Source organism: Nilaparvata lugens, chromosome 14, assembly GCF_014356525.2.
Source record: "Nilaparvata lugens isolate BPH chromosome 14, ASM1435652v1, whole genome shotgun sequence".
In the NCBI taxonomy this organism is placed as follows: Eukaryota; Metazoa; Arthropoda; class Insecta; order Hemiptera; family Delphacidae; genus Nilaparvata; species Nilaparvata lugens.
In genome coordinates this window covers 1,231,366-1,251,312 of record NC_052517.1, presented here as the reverse complement: position 1 = coordinate 1,251,312, position 19,947 = coordinate 1,231,366, and the positions used below count along the sequence as shown (strand labels likewise).

Sequence of the window (19,947 nt, the reverse complement as noted above, 5' to 3'; positions counted from 1 at the left end):
TGTGTGTGGTGTGTGTGTGTGTGGTGTGTGTGTGTGTGTGGTGGTGTGTGTGGTGGTGTGTATGTGTGTATGTCTGTGAACACGATAACTCCATTCCTAATCAACCGATTGACTTGAAATTTTAAACTTAAGGTCCTTATACCATGAGGATCTGACAATAAGAAATTCAATAAAGTTGAATTCAAAATGGCGGAAAAAATGGCGGATAATTACTAAAAAACCATGTTTTTCACGGTTTTCTCAAAAACGGCTCTAACGATTTTCTTCAAATTTATACCATGGAGAGCTATTTATAAGCCCTATCAACTGACATGAGTCTCATTTCTGGGAAAATTGCAGGAGCTCCGTAATATTCTTGTGAAAAATGGCGGATAATCACTAAAAAACCATGTTATTCACGGTTTTCTCGAAAACGGCTCTAACGATTTTCTTCAAATTTATACCATGGAGAGCTATTTATAAGCCCTATCAACTGACATGAGTCTCATTTCTGGGAAAATTGCAGAAGCTCCGTAATATTCTTGTGAAAAATGGCGGATAATCACTAAAAAAACCATGTTTTTCACGATTTTCTCAAAATAACTTGACCGATTTTTTTCAAATTCATACTCTGTATAGTTATTTATAAGCTCTATTAACTGGCATGAGTCTCCTTTCTGGGAAACTAATGGGGGGTCCACCCATCCTTGAAAAATGGACTTTGTAACCTCCTTCTCGTGCATGAGGTAGGTAGGTAGAGTAGTTAGTTCATGAGAAGAACACATAGTCGAGATATTTCATCTGTAGAACAGCTGTTTGGACGACTTTAAAAAAATGACTAGAAAAAAATCATCGAATTTCACAATTTACACAAAGGAAAAAGTACTCTGAAAACAATTATATAATGCACATATACAAAAGTCTGATCGTAGTTTCAAAAATTTGCAAGGAAAGTTGTGTGAGTGTACCACACCAGATTTTTCTATGGGGTTACCTCAAAAATAAAGTTTTCAAAGATCGCCCACACACCTTGGAAGAACTAAAGAAGCGAATCAGAGAAGAGATCCAGGCCTACCAATCACAGTGTGCCAAAATGAGTTTCAAAACTTCAAATATACGCTACTTCAGTGTATTACTGCTGATGGCCGCCATTTAACTGACATAATTTTCAAAAAATTACAATGCATGTTGGATGGCAGGATGCAGAGAATTTAATCAAATCAACTTATGTTTAAAATTCAAACTTTAATTTGTTTTTCTTACCAAATACATTTTGCAAAAAGCGATTCCGGCTGTTCTGGTGTGATGAAAATAATAATTATTACTACATTATAAAAATCGGTATTATTACAAGCCGATTGCCTAATTTTCTTCCAATGGATCTATCTTTTCTTCCTTCTCGAATTTAAATTGATTTTTTTATATAATTAATCCTAAAAATATATTAAACTAGCCGTCAGGCTCGCTTCGCTCGCCATATCCGTCTAGCCAGGGGGCTCCGCCCCCTGGACCCCTGACTGGATCGTCCAAGAATGAGATCAGCAGGCTCGCTTCGCTCGCCTGCATTTTTCATTTGGGCATTTTTATCATATGTTAGGACAATCCAGTCGGGGGTCCAGACTAAACGGATATGGCGAGCGAAGCGAGCCTGACTGCTAGTAATATAATATTCCCAGGATTTAAGTAGCAGTGCCCAATCAATTTTTCCGCGATAAATGCATTTAAATCTTCAACTTGGTGTCAACCTAACAAAGTCAACTCAACTTAATGCCAACTGACAAATTATTAATTTAGTTGCCAGTTAACAACTGTTTCGAAGAGGTACTCTATCTAGATTATAGTTCTATAGTAACATATGATATGAAAATTTCAATTATAATAATTAAGAGATTGGGAGAAGAAATATACATGCTAAAAGACGACTTTAAACCCTTAAAAACAACCCTTAGAGTTAAAATATTGCAAAAGATTTCTTAGTGCGCCTCCAAAGGGCCAACTGAACATACCTACAAAATTTGAACGTTTTTGGCCGGTAGATTTTAGTTATGTGAGTGAGTGAGTGAGTGATTGAGTGAGTGAGTCAGTCAGTCAGTCAGTCAATCAGTGAGTGAGTGCCATTTCGCTTTTATATATATAGGTATAATCAATTTTCATTTCATTTACCGTATGTATCTTATACTTAGCCCAATATTTTTTATTGTAACACAGCTAATCTTAAGAACTGCTCCCACACACGGACGTAATAGTCTATGGGGGTCTAATATTCATTTTATAATTATTGTAATTATTTGTTAAAATTGTACGATACGTGAATAAAAATAAAATTGAATTGAATAAAAACTAAATTTAAAAATGAATTGAACCCATGAAAGAATTTTTTCCAAGGTGAACGGTTCATTACTTATAACCTTCCAAACTCGTCGATCGGCTCTGTCCCACCCTGTATTATAGATTATTGATAAATAATTGATTGAACTAGTGACTGACCTGCCTGGCTTTGACCTTGAGCTCGTTGATGACCGCGTCCTGCTGTTTTTTCTGCTGATTCAGTCGATTTCTTTTGGCCACCTCTGCTCCCTCACTACCCCCACCTCCACCGCCCTTCGCCAGCCTCTCAGCTGTCTGCTCCAATCGCCTGCGTTGCTCGTTCTCTGCATCGGCCAACTAAAATTACAATAAAAAATTTAATGAAATAAAATGTAAAATATATTATAATAAAATAATCCTATTATATTAAGAGAGCAATATCTGTATTTTTATATCTGGTTATTTTTATACCTGTAGCGATTTATTTGTAAATACAATATTACAGATCTTACAACTTTGATCAGGGAAGGACAACAGGCTTGGCCCGAAACTATTCTACAAATTTTGATAATGAATAACTTTTTTTTTTTTAGATTACGTCCTAAAGACTCCAGTCATGGAGTATAAGACAAGTCATGTTATTACATAATAATTCTAACACTAAGTAGTTCAACCTAGTTTAGGTTTGAAAGGAATTCTTGTACACTATAAAAACTCTATCAACTAAATATTTTTTAATTTGATTTTTGAAAATCTTCAAATCATCATTACTTTTCAAGATTTGAGGTAGCTTGTTATAAAATTTCCTACCAATATAATCTGGTTTTGTTCAAATAACCTACTGTTGTGACCCATTATATGATAATCTGCTCTGTTTCGCGTATTATACTCATGAACATCTGAATTCTGGATCACACCACTCGTTTTCACATGCATTACAACTTTATATGCTTACAAAGATGGCACAGTTAATAGACCAAGCTTTTTAAATAAAGGCCTACAAGAGTCTAACCTATTATTCACTTTCTCTATACATCTGAGTGCCTTCTTTTGAATCTTAAACACCCTGTCCATATTTTGTGAGATGAATTACCCCATACTAAAATAGCATACCTAATATGAGATAGTATAAGTCCATGGTAAGCAGTTAACAGTAGTTTTTTATCATTCAGCCTAGCAAGCTGCCGCAGGACAAATACCCCAGATGATATCTTATTACATATCCTCTCAATGTAATGAATAACATGTCGAAAAGAATAGGTTATGTTTCTACTGTTGAAAGTTCAATCTCCATTTTTGTTTAAAAATATGTATATTCTGGTATCTCTTTCGGTGTTATAGTAATAGTCATCCATATTGAATGAAAATGACTTGCAATTGTTTGTCGAGATTCTATAGTGAGGTCCACGTTATAATGGCAGTAAAGAAAGATAGGAGAAAAACGTTGCAATCATAGCCTTCAATATTGAAGATAGTTATACCGGTATAACTGATTATCAGCTGTTTTAGGCCCGCCGCAAAGTAAACCCACGCTAATCCACGAAAAGCAACCCACGCCGTGGGCTTTTCTCCAGACATCCTATTATATTCAAGCGAGCAATTTCTGTATTTATATATCTGGTTATTTATGTTCAACGGATCTCGAAAACGGCTCTAACGATTTTCACGAAATTTGGAACATAGTAGGTTTATGATATAAAAATTCGATTGCACTATTTCTCATCCTTGGGAAAACTCGCTGAAGGACATTAAAACGATAATTATTATTCATCCTTGGAAAAAACAGCTGATAATATTATTTCGTCGTCTGTTGGTGATGGAAGTGAGTGACCGAGTTCATGTGTGTGGGACTGTGTCAAAATTATGACTCAGCTGTTGAACTTTTGTAATCATTCAATCAGGTACTTAGTGCCGGTTGCAAAAAAGCCGGGTTATTTTCAATCCTGATTAATTCCAGTAGATTCATCTTTTTGAAATGGTCTTTTTGATTTGGTTCACGTGAAGTTAATCAGGATTAAAATTTAACCGGCTTTTGTGCAACTGGGCCTTTGTGAGGGGAATTTTTGCATTCCTCTGGGAATTAATCTCAATTTACTGTGATTAGATAGAACATTTCTGTATGAATGTTATTATAATAACTTCTTTCGTAATACATTTTTGATGCTTCTGTACTCCAGAGCGAAGCTCGGTCCCCGATATTGATACAGTATCAACACAATATGATACAGTATCATCACACATGATCTCAATTCAAACAGTTCTGTTGTTGGTACCAGTGCCCATGTGATTTTCACACGATAACACGGGAGTGACCTTATAGTTAACTAGCCGTCAGGCTCGCTTCGCTCGCCGTATCCGTATGGCCAGGGGCTCCGCCCCCTGGACCCCGACTGGATCGTCCAAGAATGAGATCAGCCGGCTCGCTTCGCTCGCCTGCATTTTTCATTATTTGAGCATTTTATCATATGTTAGACGATCCAGTCGGGAATCCAGACTAAACGTCTGGCTAAACGGATTATGGCGAGCGAAGCGAGCCTGACTGCTAGTAATATCATATCCCAGATGATTGAAGTAGCAGCGACCAATCAATTTTTTCGCGATAAATACATTTAAATCTTCAACTTGGTGCCAACCTAACAAAGTCAACTCAACTTATGCCAACCTGACAAAATTATAATTTAGTTGCCAGTTAACAACTGTTTCGAAGAGGTACTCTATCTAGATTATAATTCTATAGTAACATTGATATGGAAATTTCAGTTATAATTAAGAGATGGGAGAAGAAGAATATACATGCTAAAAGACGAGCTTTAAACCCTTAAAAACACCCTTAGAGTTAAAATTGCCAAAAGATTTTTAGTGCGCCTCTAAAGGTCTAACTGAACATACATACCAAATTTGAACGTTTTTGGTCTGGTAGATTTTTAGTTATGCGAGTGAGTGAGTGAGTGAGTCAGTCAGTCAGTCAGTCAGTCAGTGAGTGAGTGCCATTTCGCTTTTATATATATAGAAGAGTGAAAACGACTCTAAGTACACATAAAATGAATGAAAGACTGTATGAAAATTAATTAAATTCTATAAAAAGAATGCAAAAACTAACCTTGAAAGCCTTGACAAATCTGACGAGCAGCGCAAAGAAGGCATTGGCATCGGTCGATCGAGACGATTCTTCGCCAAAGAATTGAGCGCACTCCTTGAATGAGTCTTGGGCCTGTCTACAGTCCTGTCGTAACCTGCAAATAATATCAAATCGCTAAATCAGCAAAAATTGAATGTGATAGGAAATTACAAGGTAAAAGTGGAATAAAGCACGAATTAAATTTATTAGTCACCAAAAATTGATTAAAAATAGAACAATAAACATGTAAAACAAGAAAAATTCTACAGATGGAAATAAAATGGAAGTTGCATTTTTTCAAATGCTAATTAACGAACAATTATTATTAAACAAAAATCCCAATTAAATGCTGTAATTCACCCCGAAGACTTCTGCTACTGCAAATATTGACAACAGGGTAAACAGCTAGAAGGAAATTCGATGAGCGCTACTATTCCCGGGCTGACAAATAATTGTTGAATAGTAGCGCTCATCGAATTTCCATCTAGCTGTTTACCCTGTTGTCAATATTTGCAGTAGCAGAAGTCTACGGGGTGATTCACAGCATTTAATTGGGATTTTCGTAATTATTATTAATTCATTAGCATTTGAATAATTGCAATATCTCAGTAATTTCCATCTGTAGAATAATTCGTTACCATTGCGAGAAGATTGTTCTCTTTCTGAATATTTATGAAGGTATATTATGGGGGTTATTCCATACAATACAGAAAAGATAGCATAAGAAGATATTCCAGGGTATGGGCTGTTCATGTTGGATAACTACCACTATTTCACCATAGAAAAAAGATAACAAAAGAAGATATCCCATGGTATAGGTCGTTAATGTTCCAAATTTCTTCTCCGATTACTGTCGACTACTGTTTAGTAGTCTAGTAGACTACAGTCTAGTTATTAGTGTGTTGTTGGGAGTGTAAGAGTGTAAGAAGGGCACAGTATGAGAGACTACCAGCGTCACATAGCTTCACCAAAAAAAACTACTAGGACTATCGGCTTCAGTTAACACTCACATTGCAACATAGACACCCTATACACTGTCTATTATTAGTGTGTGGTTGGGAGTGTAAGAGTGTAAGAAGGGCACAGTATGAGAGATACCAGCGTCACATAGCTTCACCAAAAAACAAATACTAGGACTATCGGCTTCAGTTAACACTCACATTGCAACATAACTGTCCTTTACCATGGCATATCACCATAAATGATACAGTATCAACACAATTTTATACAGTATCATCTCATATTGTGTTGTATCTACATAAATCGGCCCACTCTCAACAGATAACCACTCTCAACTTGATACACAACACCATAATTTGATACAAAACATCCAAACTTTGAATGAATTCTACAAACCTTGGCATCTCTTCTTATGCTATCTTTTCTCTATGATATAACCATGAATGATACAGTATCAACACAACATGATACAGTATCATCTCGACTTGATACACAACACTAAGATACATGTATCCATCACCCGTGCTTAGCAAGACACTCTGCTCACCTCCTCAGTTTGTCCTCGCTGTTGTGCAGGAAGTCACGCAGCAGTGAGGAGGAGGAGGCCGATGAGGAGGACGAGTGGCGGAGGTCGGCTTCCCTCCTCACCACCTCCATGTGCTTCTCCAGTTCGGCCACGTCCAGCACTACGTTCTCCAGCGACACTGCAACACACGAGAAGTCGGTTAATGTGAAGAGAAGTCGGTTAATGTGAAGAGAAGTCGGTTAATGTGAAGAGAAGTCGGTTAATGTGAAGAGAAGTCGGTTAATGTGAAGAGAAGTCGGTTAATGTGAAGAGAAGTCGATTCACATGAGCAGTACATAGATTGAGATGCACAGAGGAGAAAGAAGGTTTGGGGATGAGAAGCAGAATGAAATGATGTAATGAAGTAATGAAATAATTAAGGCCAGACCAAGCCCTATTAAACTTCCGGTAGTCGCGCCCTACTCAATCACACGAGTAGTCGCGTGTTGTATTTTGTACAACATCCAATTCTCAAGTGTTATGAACTCTGTTTACTGTCAAAACATATTAATTAATTGTATAATTACTTTTCCATCTTTTTTTTTATTTATTCATTTATTTACCAATTCACTAGAAATTTACAAAATAACACTTATCAACTAATATACATTGGTGTGGCTGAAAAAAGAAGCTTGAGCTCAAGCCACGAGTTCGAAAATATCTTTAAATTATTGGTACATTTGCCGTGATAATATTCTAAAATACAAACAAAAAGATAGTAAAACCAAAAATATGTATAAATAAACACACAAAATCAATTCAAGCCCAATAATAGAAATAGGTAATATAGAAATTATAATAATAATGAAAAAAAATTTTTTTCTTTTAGGTAATCAAAAAAAAACAAGTTTAAACTGAGCGTGTAAAAACAAGTCATAATTATAATATTTTTTTGTTTTCGAGTTTAAAAAAGTAATTCTCTTTTACCCTGGATCTTATTTTATTTAATTTATTACTTGTAATTTTATCCCTAATGAAATCGTCTGGTATCCTATTTATCAGCTTATCGCTCTGGAACTTGAACTGATGATTGCTTCTTGGATTATTTTACGCCTATGAACATTTGGATGATTACCATTTCATAGCCCAATAAGGTACATCAAGCAAAGCCATCAATTCTGTATTATTGGTTCGTTTAGTCATAGCCACCTCTAATACAAGGCCCCGGCCTACAATATTGCAACGTCGCAGTGTAGGCCTAGAATCTAATACATGATTGGTGAAAAAGAGCAGCTGGTATTTTTAGAAATCTTTTTCACCAATCATGTATTAGATTCAAGGCCTACACTGCGACGTTGCAATATCGTAGGCCGGGGCCTTGTATTAGAGGTGGCTATGGTTTAGTCCCCGTATACAGTCTTTCCCTATGTTATGCACTGTGGCGACTAAATGGGATCTAAAGACTGAACCATTGCTCGGTTGATACTGCAACTCAGTGGAGTGATGGGGGAAAGTTTTGGAATGCATAGGTGACTCATTCACTGACACCACCCCATCCAATAGTTTTGTGCAGCAAAAAAACTGACACTGTTGTACTTTTTACAACAGCGCGACTTCCGGAAGGTTAAGCGTTTTTATAGGCGTTTTCAGATGTCGCTTTTAGAGTCGCCCCTCAACCCTCAACTCTAAAATATTGATGAAAAAGCGTTGCACTGTGACTACAGATTGTTTCTAAAAATCAAAAACATTGTATCTATAAATTGCTCATAGCAACTGAAATGGCATAGTTTGGGTCGTCTGCCAACATTCGTTCCAGGGCAATACCCTCTCCCGTCGACGAGTACTGGCTGTTCGAAAAACATGCGTTTCCTCTGCACCACTCTGTATGAGCGCTATCACTATCACAAATACATGTATATATTAATGGAGAAAACAATTTTGTATTAATTGAAGAAAGACAGACACATACTTCAAGGCGCGTACAGACTTATGCGCCACGAACACGAGCGTTTCATTTTTCATCAGATGCTATTCTTACTAGTAGTTCTGTGAACAGTAGACCTCACGCAGTATTCTCATCCACAAGTACCTGATTAAAACTATAGACCTTATGAATAAAGTTGAGCATTTGCTCATACTTCTAAAATATGCACTTGCATTGTTGTAGTTTCTGTGTTTATTATTGATTGTGACGATTCAATGTTGCGAAGCTTGTCTTTTATATGCAACTACTTGAATAAATGAAATTTGATTGATTGATTGATATCATTTTCTATGAATAAACGTGAGCAAAACCTTTTGCTCATGCTCATCAAAAAAATAGTTTGAGCATTTGCTCAAGAGTAAAAGCTTATACTCAAAATTGTATGAATAAACTAGAGCATTTGCTCAACTTTTGAAGCAAATGCTTCAAAAAAAGGTGAGTTTAGTCTAGAGCAGCTTATCGCCTTTTGCTCATAGTAAATGGCTCAACTAATTCGTATGAGGAAGAGGAAACTATACCAGATACGATCACAACCAATACAGTAGTTGAGAACTATAAAACTCTTTTTAGATTCAACCATGATATATATCACCATTATTCCTACAAAATAATAAATACAAAAGATAGCTACCTGATATAAAAATAGGCATTTAAGAAGATGAGAGTGTAGACGCTTATAAGAAGGCTATTGATATTAAAAGAATATGCTGAAGATTATTATAGAGATGACATTATTTTTCATGCTATTATTTCAAAAATCTAAACTCAACTTCTGGTCAACTCAATTCATAAATAGAAAACAGAGCAGACGACGCGAACACAAGCGGTGACCCCTATTTGCATATAAAAACAAAGTAAGGCTACAAAAGCGAATCAGCTGATGAAATATCTTTAAAATACGTGAGCATTTGCTCCAGAGTTCAGGAGCATAAGGTAAGAGTATAAGGTAAAGCTTATTCATATAAAAATGAGCAAATGCTTTTGCTTCTACCTTTTGCTCATGAGCAAGACCTTATGCTCCATGCTTTTGCTCATGAGCATTTGCTCTGGTTTTATTCATATGGGCCATTGACTCCAGCGAGTGAAAACAATTGGTTGGCATGGGAGTGTTTACACATGGACAGAAAACGAGTCACATCTGATTTACTAAGGCCCGGTTGCACAAAAGCCGGTTAAATTTTAATCGTGATTAATCAAATCCCTCTTAGTTACTGAATCAATAATTGAATTATATGTTTGGTTTTGAAGCATCTAAATTTAAAAATCTACTTTCTGGAAATAATTAAGGACTAAAAATTTTGTGAAGTGAACAACTACAAGACTTAACCTATTTCGGACTATGTGTAACCATAGAGAAACAATGGCGTAAGTAGATATCCCATGGTATAGGGCGTTTATGTCGTAATTTTTACTGTTATCTCAAGCCGATAGTCCACGTAGTTCTTTCCCGTGAAGCTGTGTGACGCTGTTAGTCTCTCATACTGTGCCGTTCATACACTCTCACCCCAACAAAACAGTAAAAATAGACAATAATCGACAGTAATCGGCTTGAGATAACAGTAAAAGTTGCCACATAAACGTCCTATACCATGGGATATCTACTTACGCCATTGTTTCTCTATGGTGTAACCTTATCTAAACGTGTGAGAGGAATAGCACAAGGTACCTTATTTTTTTCTCTCCCTATCATTTTGATGATGCACGTATTGTATGAAACAATAAAGAATAAAGATTTTTTAAAGAAACTAACAAAGTGACATAACCAACATTTTGATTTGGACAGTATATTATAAATATTGGAAATAGGACAGTTTTGGGCATGAGCCTGTTGTGCCTTACCTCATGTGCAAAGGCTAAAAATAAACTTTCTACTGGTGATATTTTTCAAAGTTTCTTGATTTGTATATCATCAAGCTATCAAAATGAAAAAGTTTTCTTGGAAAAACATTTTTCTCTGATCATTACTTTTTGAGATATGAGCGCCTAAAGTTTAAATTTTTGGGACAGAACATTTCAAATTCGGTAAAATATAAATCCATGAGATTTAGAAGATTAATTCTTCATAGTATAGTTGATATAGTAAAAAAAATATTTTCTAAAAATATAGATTTTTGTGAAAGTTATTCAATTTACCAAAAATAACTCAACTAAATTGAATAACTTTCTCAAAAATTGATATTTTCAGAAATGTTTTGTTTTACTCGATCAACAATACCATGCAGAATCTATCCTTTGAATCTCATGGATTTATCTCTTACCGAATTCGAAATGTTCTGTCCCAAAAATTTGTATTTTGGGCGTTCATATCTCAAAAAGTAATGACCGAAAAAAATTTTCCTGAGAAAACTTTTTCATTTTGATAGCTTGATAATATTCAAATCGAAAAACTTTGAAAAATATCACCAGTAGAAAGTTTATTTTTAGCCTTTGCACAGCCTTAAGTATTGTACACAATGTGATAAATAAAATAAAATAAAAATATAGATATATTTGAAGTGATTACCGGCGTGATGAGGTTCACATTGTCGCAAAAGTTGCCCATAAATTACAAACGAACTGAATTAAATAGATAGATATAAATACCAGCGTGATAAGGTGCAAAAGTTGCCCATAAATTATAAACTAATTGAATTGAATAGATGGATATATACCGGCGTGATAAGGTGCACATTGTCGCAAAAGTTGCCCATAAATTACAAACGAACTCAATTAAATAGATAGATATAAATACCAGCGTGATAAGGTGCAAAAGTTGCCCATAAATTACAACGAACTGAATTAAATAGATGGATATACACCGGCGTAATAAGGTGCACATTGTCGCAAAAGTTGCCCATAAATTACAAACGAACTGAATTAAATAGAAAGATATAAATACCAGCGTGATAAGGTGCAAAATTTGCCCATAAATTATAAACTAATTGGATTGAATAGAAGGATATATACCGGCGTGATAAGGTGCACATTGTCGCAAAAGTTGCCCATAAATTACAAACGAACTGAATTAAATAGAAAGATATAAATACCAGCGTGATAAGGTGCAAAATTTGCCCATAAATTATAAACTAATTGAATTGAATAGATGGATATATACCGGCGTGATAAGGTGCACATTGTCGCAAAAGTTGCCCATAAATTATAAATTAATTGAATTAAATAGATGGATATACACCGGCGTGATAAGGTGCAAAAGTTGCCCATAAATTAGAAACTAATTGAATTGAATAGATGGATATACACCGGCGTGATAAGGTTCACATTGTCAAAAAAGTTGCCCATAAATTATAAACTAATTGAATTAAATAGAAGGATATACACCGGCGTGATAAGGTGCAAAAGTTGCCCATAAATTATAAACTAATTGAATTGAATAGATGGATATATACTGGCGTGATATGGTGCACATTGTCGCAAAAGTTGCCCATAAATTATAAACTAATTGAATTAAATAGAAGGATATATACCGGCGTGATAAGGTGCACATTGTCACAAAAGTTGCCCATATAGTTGATGATGGTCAACTTCTGGGCGAGTCGCTCAACTTTAGTCAACTGCAGCAGGAATCTGTCTTCGTCTGTCAGAGCAGCCACGTCCTTTCTCTCTCCCACGTACTCTCTGTAGGCCTTTGTCTGCCAAAAAAACAGAGACAGAAAACTGTAAAACTGAACATAGAAGTCAAATTCAAATACACTACCATTCCTGAGTTATAAGCATTTGAAGATGAGTGATTATCTGATGTGAGAGTGGAGGTGAGATTTTATGTTTGAGTGAATAACTCGGCCTGTATTGTAGCGAAACGTCTCATATTATAGCACAACATTTGTTAGGTCAACCTCTACCCATAGCCCCAATATCAACCAAATTTGGGAGATTCGCATTTTTCATGAAATCTATAAACTAAAAAACATCATAAACTAGTGAGCAAAGTTTTTTAACAGTTTCATTCTTCAAATTTCCTTCTGCTATTTCGTTGTTCGGTCAATATTTGCACTAGCAGAAGTCCTCAGTTCTATTAATAAAGCTTTCATTGGATATTTGAATGACTCGTGACAATAGTGAATTTTTACATATATACAGTATTATTGTATGTTAAAAGGAACTTATCGAATTTGAAATTAAGACATCAAACACATAGTCATAACACAAGAAATTGTCATAGGATTGATATTCCCTATCAGAGGTTATCCAAAACAGCCAAAAGCGATGATACATTTGGTATAAAAATTTACAATAAATCACCTACTGATTCAATATTAGACAGAGAAGAAATTTAAGACGAGATTATTGAACTAGCTTGTGATATAGTATATTTCGCACCTAGAGCAGAAAATGAGATTTTTCCTACAGATACCTTGAAAAGTGAGCATTTGTGCACTGATTGCAGGCCGCAAAGAATCACTTTTCCGCACTAGTGCGCAAAGTGAGTACTTTGCGTACTCCAGATTTGCAGCATGACAACGCAAAATAGTTAGTAGGTTATAAATGGAGCACCAGTGCAGAAAAATCAAAATTAAGTTGGTAACTGCACTCATAGTGAGGCCCACGTTATAATGGCAGTGGAGAACGGCGTTGCCTTGCCATTATGTGCCTTGATTATAGTCATTTCAATGCTTACATAAGATAAACCCCCTTCAAGCAGTCACATAAATTTTCAATTTAATTACTAATCATTATAATTCAATTTTAAATACATTAAGGTTTTTATTAATAATAAAATTACCCAGAAAAACATTTGATGGATTTAAGGAATTTTACCCATAAATACCCACTTTTTCATATTCAATGGTAACTGTAGGAAAAATTTAATGTGTATTACGTGCGCAAAGTTCGTTTGCTGCACTCAAGAAACCATTCCGCCCTCGCCTACGGCTCGGGCGTAAACGATTCTTTCGGTGCAGCAAACTGTCACTTTGCGCACTAGTTGCACAAACAACTATTTCCGGCTCGAAATCGGTTTTCAAGTCCGAGGCCGTAGGCCGAGGACTAGAAAAGATTGAGAGCCGGAAAAACATTTTTGCCCGTGGTGCGAACGCTATTTTTCGCCACACACAAAAATAAACAATATATATGAGAATAGTTGTTTACTAAGCACTTCCGAAAGCAGAAGTGGAAGGTGATAGCTCTAGCAAACCTGAGGTAATCTGAATATCAGGAAATTGTCCAAGTATTTTTATTTTTTTATTCTGATTTGTCTAAATAACCTAAAAGATGATGTTCAATTATGTGGGAGGTTGAGTTTATACTTTTTTATTCTTTCAAATGACAATAAGATGATATTATTATAAATGTTTCAATTATTGAATAATGAACACAAATAATGAAAAGTTTTTTGATCACCTTTCTTAGTTCCATGTTAGCGGCTAGAAAGGGTACTCTTTCCGGCCTAGGCCGGAAAGAAACCTGTTCTGACGTCAGAGGAGAGTCGTCTGCAAGGGAACGCGCCAACTAGTCTCCCCGACAGTAAAGCTCCTTTTGAAACCACATTCGAGGGGATTTACTGACGGCGTCAACTAAGCTCCTGAAAGAGGTGCTTTACTGACGGGGAGACTAGTTGTCGTCAGCGACCGAGGAGCTTAGTTGTCGTCTACTGACCCGACAACTAGTCCCCTCTGAACCAGTAGGGGATTTACTGACGGGGAGACTAGTTGACGCTAGCGTGCAAGGAGCATGGTTGTTGTCACCGGACCCGACAACCAAGCTCCTCGCTCGCTCTGAGTGCCGGAGTTTTCGCGAGTAAACTGACATATATATTTCATGCACTTACTCTATGGATTCCCTCAAATCATGCCTGGTTTTCCCAGCCATTCATAGCTTTTTAAAGAGTTATAACTCATTCTGAAACTGCCTGCCAATTCAATAAGGAACATTTCCAAGTCAGTTGAATCCGGAAAGAGAAATAGTTTTTATTTTTAATTTTATGTTTGCAGTGATAGAAGTGACAACTTCAACAAGCTTTTCTTCTAATAATCGAATTCATAGAATGTGTACAACAGTATCTGTGATTGTACTACTTCCCCGCCCGCTTCAAGCTGGTTCCAATGTTTAATAGGGTATTAGCTGTCGGGGAGCTTAGTTGTCGGATACGATCACGACAACCAGACCCCTCATAGACCTATCCAGCAGGGGATTTACTGTCGGGGAGACTAGTTGACGGTAATGGTATATTTTACCAGGGGATTTACTGACGCCTGTGGTCAAAATAGCGAGGAGACTAGTTGTCGGGGAGACAGGTTGACGGCGACCCGTCTGCAAACAATGTCTTTCAGATCTACGTAGGGACTGGAAAACAGCTGCTTTCTGTGCAATTTGGCGAAAAATCCTTTTTATAGTGTTGGAGGGTTCTTTGAGAGTGGAATAATTGTAGCTTAGAGTTAAGAGGTTTCTATATGTATTGTTCAAAAGGCTCAAGTTGTGCTCTAAGGAATAAGTTTTGTGCATTCAAATGAATTGTATTACTGTATTTGAAAAATCTAATTGATTTACAGTTTACTTACTGTATTATTTTTGATGTAATTTTGTGTGTACAGTTGCTGTAAAACTTGATTTCATCTTTTGTCGTACTGTATTCAATATTTGACTTTGCCTATTGTCATAGAGAAACAATAGTGTAAGTAGGTATCCCATGGTATAGGCAATTTATGTCGCAACTTTTACTGTTATCTCAAGCCGATTACTGTCAATTTTTACTGTTTTGTTGGGGTGAGAGTGTATGAACGGCACAATTTGAGAGACTACCAGCGTCACACAGCTGCATAAGAACTATGTGAACTATCGGCTTGGGATAACAGTAAAAGTTGCGACATAAACGCCCTATACCATGGGATATCTACTCAAGCTATTGTTTCTCTATGGTCGCAATCATTGTCATAGTCACGTTTGAATTAAATTTCGAAAAACTAGAAAATTGAACACAAAATAAAATAAAGAGAAAATAGTGTAAAGTTACAGCTACTTTGAATTATTTAGGAATGTCTAATTTCGTCAAGGAAAAACGTTTCCAATTATAGAAATGAGAAAATAAAACCTACTTATGCTATCGTTTCTCTATCCGTTTCATAATTTTTAGGAGTATTTTGAAGATTATTTTGTATAGTTGACTTACCTCAGCATCGGTGGGAACCATTTTCTGTAGGATCTCGACATTTTCTAGCGAGATCTGTTTGAGATCCAGCGCATTAATGGCAGCTACCACCTTCTCGACTGGCATGTCTATCTTCCGACGCGAGATCGCTGCAAAATACACATTTATTCAATTATTAGGAATTACACAACTTTCAGAAGAGTTGCACAGGCTGAAGCCCATCCCTATTCTTAAAGCCACGTTAATACCAGAACCATCAACTAAAATATCGTTAATTTGTTGCCAAATTCTTGAAAAGCACAGCAACATTAAAAATCTGGTGTGGTGCACTCACACAACTTTCCTTGCCGTTATGAAAATTGATCAACTGACGCTGGTGTTCCTGCGCATCTCAAGTCTACTTTTCTAAGATCTGAGCCAGCTGGTGGCAGGACAATAGCGCTGCAGACACACGAAGTCTGCCATCTCTTCATAGTGAATGATTTAATAGAATCAACAGTTGCCAACAGTTTGCAATTGAATAATCTTATTTTCTCTAATTTCGAGCTTATTTTCAATTTTAGATGAAAATGCTACTGAACATTAATTGTAGAGATTTTTATGCTCAATCTTTTCCACTTGAAATTTTTTGTTTAAATTGTATCTGAGGCCTGATAATTGGGAATCTAAAATCAAACTTTGAATAGATGGTGCAGTGCTCCTGAAATTTTTACAGATATGGGACTTGTGGCAGTTGATAGAGCCTATCAATGACTTTTCTAGGTATGAATTTGATCAAAATCGTTGGAGCCGTTTTCGAGAAAATCGCGAAAACCCTGTTTTTAACAACATTTTTGCTATTTTAGCCGCCATCTTGATTTGCTTTTGATCGAAATTGTTTGTGTCGGATCCTTATAGTATAAGGACCTTAAGTTCCAAATTGCAAGTCATTCCGTTAATTGGGAGATGAGATATCGTGTTCACAGACACACACACACACACACACACACACACACACCACACACACACACACACACACACACACACACACACACACACACACACACACACACACACACACACACACACACACACATACACACACACACACACACACACATAAACAGACACATATCCAAAAACCACTAATTCTGACTCAGGGGACCTTGAAACGTATAGAAATTTAGAAATTGGGGTACCTTAATTTTTTCGGAAAGCAATACTTTCCTTACCTATGGTAATAGGGCAAGGAAAGTAAAATTGTTTTCTACAGCAAACATTTAGAATTTTTTCAGTAAATTATAATTTCTAGAAAACTATTCGTGACAATATTTTGTTGACAACTGTGGCGTAGACGTTGCTTAATTTATGCAACAGTCCAAATGTATCTACTGGACAGATGTGCCACTTTCACATTTTTTGAAAACTACACTGGAATTTAATAATAATCATTTCAAATTGTATGAAAATGTTGAAACTTGTTATAAAATTGAATAAAACCTCACTGTATTCGATTATCTGATATATCAGGCTCCTGAATTCGAACGAAAGGCGGGAAAAGAATGATCATATTGCAGGAAATTTGAGAACAAGAGTAACTGAAGAAGAAGAAGAAGAAGAAGAAGAAGAAGAAGAAGAAGAAACGGATCAGTTGACACTCACCAATATTCCTCAACCTCGTATGTTCCAGCAGACTGACGGCGTCCGCCTTCTTGAAGCGTTTGCTGGGAAAGGTGGCCAGCTGGCCGCCATCTTGGTGGTCCTCGCCGCCATTTTGTGTGCCCCCGCCGCCGCCACCCCCCACCACTCTCAGCGCCCCGCCCAGTTTGAACTTCTCCTCAAAGTCGACAAAGTCTATCACAGCGAACAGCTTGTCGTCGTCAAGTTCGTTGAAGATTGTGCCGCGAACCTGGCGGGGAAAAAAGGGAAAAATGATAGTGAAATAGGGAAAAATTGAGAGAAAATTGTTCAACAAATGATACGACAGTTGGGGAAAAGTGGGAGAAAATTGTTCAAAAAATGTAGACGACTGTATTAATGGCTGTGGTATATTGGTAATAATCCTATTATATCAAGCGAGCCATTTCTGTATTTATATATCTGGTTATTTTTAAATCTGGTTATTTTTATATCTGGCTATTTTTATATCTGGTTATTTATGTTTAACGGATCTCGAAAACGGCTCTAACGATTTTCACGAAATTTGGAACATAGTAGGTTTATGATATAAGGATTCGATTGCAATAGGTCTCATCCTTGGGAAAACTCGCTGAACGACATTAAAAAGATAATTCATCCTTGACTGAAACATCTGTGGATAGTAAAAAAGTGAGTGAGCGAGTGAGTATGTGAAAAATCAAAATATTACATCCCCGAAATTCATAAGATGACGTATAGCCAGCTGTGGAATATAAACACGATCATTGTAGAAAATTGTGTTCTGTTTATCAATAAATAAAAATAACGAGCGAAGCTCGGTCACAGTATACATACAGTATGGAAACTTGGCTAATACCCTGACGCCAAAATCCGCCATCTTGTTAGGAAGCGCCGCATTGTAATAGTATTGATGGTAGGTTCGGATCACTTTAATGATCCGGATCAATTGATCTCGTTCACTGCCACGTGCCAATCAGAAGACCAGGATTGGAACGTCACAAGGTCACGTGACGTGTTTAGTATTGGCGTCATGTAAAAAGCATTGATTAGATAGGCGTTTGATTACAAGTTTCCATTCTGTACCTATTCTGTGGCTCGGTGCCCCGATATTTACTATTATCTGCTTAGAGAAATGTCAAGGAGTGTATTGATACATTAATGTCAAGGACGCATCATCACGTCTCAACTACTCAACTGATCAACTTGAAATTTTGCATATGGATTATTAATTCACCAAGGATGGTTATAGGCCTAATTTGAATTCTCCAGGATTTCAGAAGATCAAGTTTTCAGTTTGTCAAGTTTTTAATTAGACCCTTACGGAGCACAGGTTACCTGCTAGTCTATAATAAAATTCAGTAATAGAAATATATAATTCATTGCTAGATTGGTTGATCGATAAAACAGAAGAAACTGTTGCACCAAGACGAGGTCTTCAACGGAGCTCTGAAGGATATCATGCTTGGACTGAAGTCAGAGACATCTTTAATATAATAAAGGAAAGAACTGGCTTATACAGGTAGGGGATAGGAAATTCACGAATGACGCATCATCACGTCTCAACTACTCAACTCATTAACTTCACATTTTGCATACAGATTCTCAATTAACCGAGGATGGTTATAGGCCTATTTTCAATTCTCCAGGATTTCAGAAGGTCAAGTTTTCAGTTTATCAAGTTTTTAATTAGAATCTGGCGGAGCACGGTAACCCGTGTCTATATTAATAAAACCATATATATATATTTCTACATTTATTTAGGTACAGTATTAGATTTTTCATATGAAGTTGCTTTATTGTTAGAACGAGGAACTCAATTTAATTAAAAAGGTGACGAAGTCGATGTATTTTTTGTAAATATTGAATCAGCCTAACAATAAAATTTTATTCTATTCTATTGATATAAGCTGAGATACTGACCTGATTAGGCTTCAACGGCAACCAATTGAGTGTGGGCAGTTTATGCTTAGTCAACACTTTCCGTTTGATGGTCATCGCTCCATCCGGGGCCGCCATTTGTCCCGGGGCAGGTGGTGGTGGAGGAGGGTGTGACGTCATCATCATCATTGGAGGAGGCGGAGGTGGTGGGGCTGTTGAGGAGGACGCAGGAGGAGGAGGAGGTGGTGGAGGAGGAGGTGGAGGTGGAGGAGGAGGTGAGGAGGAAGGGTGGGAGGGACTGGAGATACCGCTGCTGGTTGAGGAGGAGCCAATTGCTGGAGAAAAAATAGAATTTTGAAAATTTATTGATGAATTACAATAAATTGAAAATTTGTTTCAGGTTTTGGATGAGTTCAAGCATAGATAAAAGATAGCATAAGAAGATATGCCATGGTTTGTAGAATTCATTCAAAGTTTGCTAGTTTTGTATCAAGTTA

At 36.5% G+C, this 19,947-nt stretch overlaps 1 protein-coding gene across 1 annotated transcript in view; it reads right to left on the bottom strand.

Moving 5' to 3' along the window:
* Window positions 1-19,947, bottom strand: part of LOC111057335 (formin-like protein) — a gene marked incomplete at its 5' end in the record, with an annotated part of 66,348 nt that overhangs the window by 8,455 nt on the left and 37,946 nt on the right. The window contains 7 exons of the mRNA XM_039441130.1: window positions 2,467-2,643; window positions 5,387-5,519; window positions 6,912-7,093; window positions 12,285-12,482; window positions 15,956-16,083; window positions 17,576-17,822; window positions 19,493-19,785. Of these exons, the coding sequence (XP_039297064.1) occupies window positions 2,467-2,643; window positions 5,387-5,519; window positions 6,912-7,093; window positions 12,285-12,482; window positions 15,956-16,083; window positions 17,576-17,822; window positions 19,493-19,785 (1,358 nt within the window). The remainder of the gene's footprint in view (window positions 1-2,466; window positions 2,644-5,386; window positions 5,520-6,911; window positions 7,094-12,284; window positions 12,483-15,955; window positions 16,084-17,575; window positions 17,823-19,492; window positions 19,786-19,947) is intronic.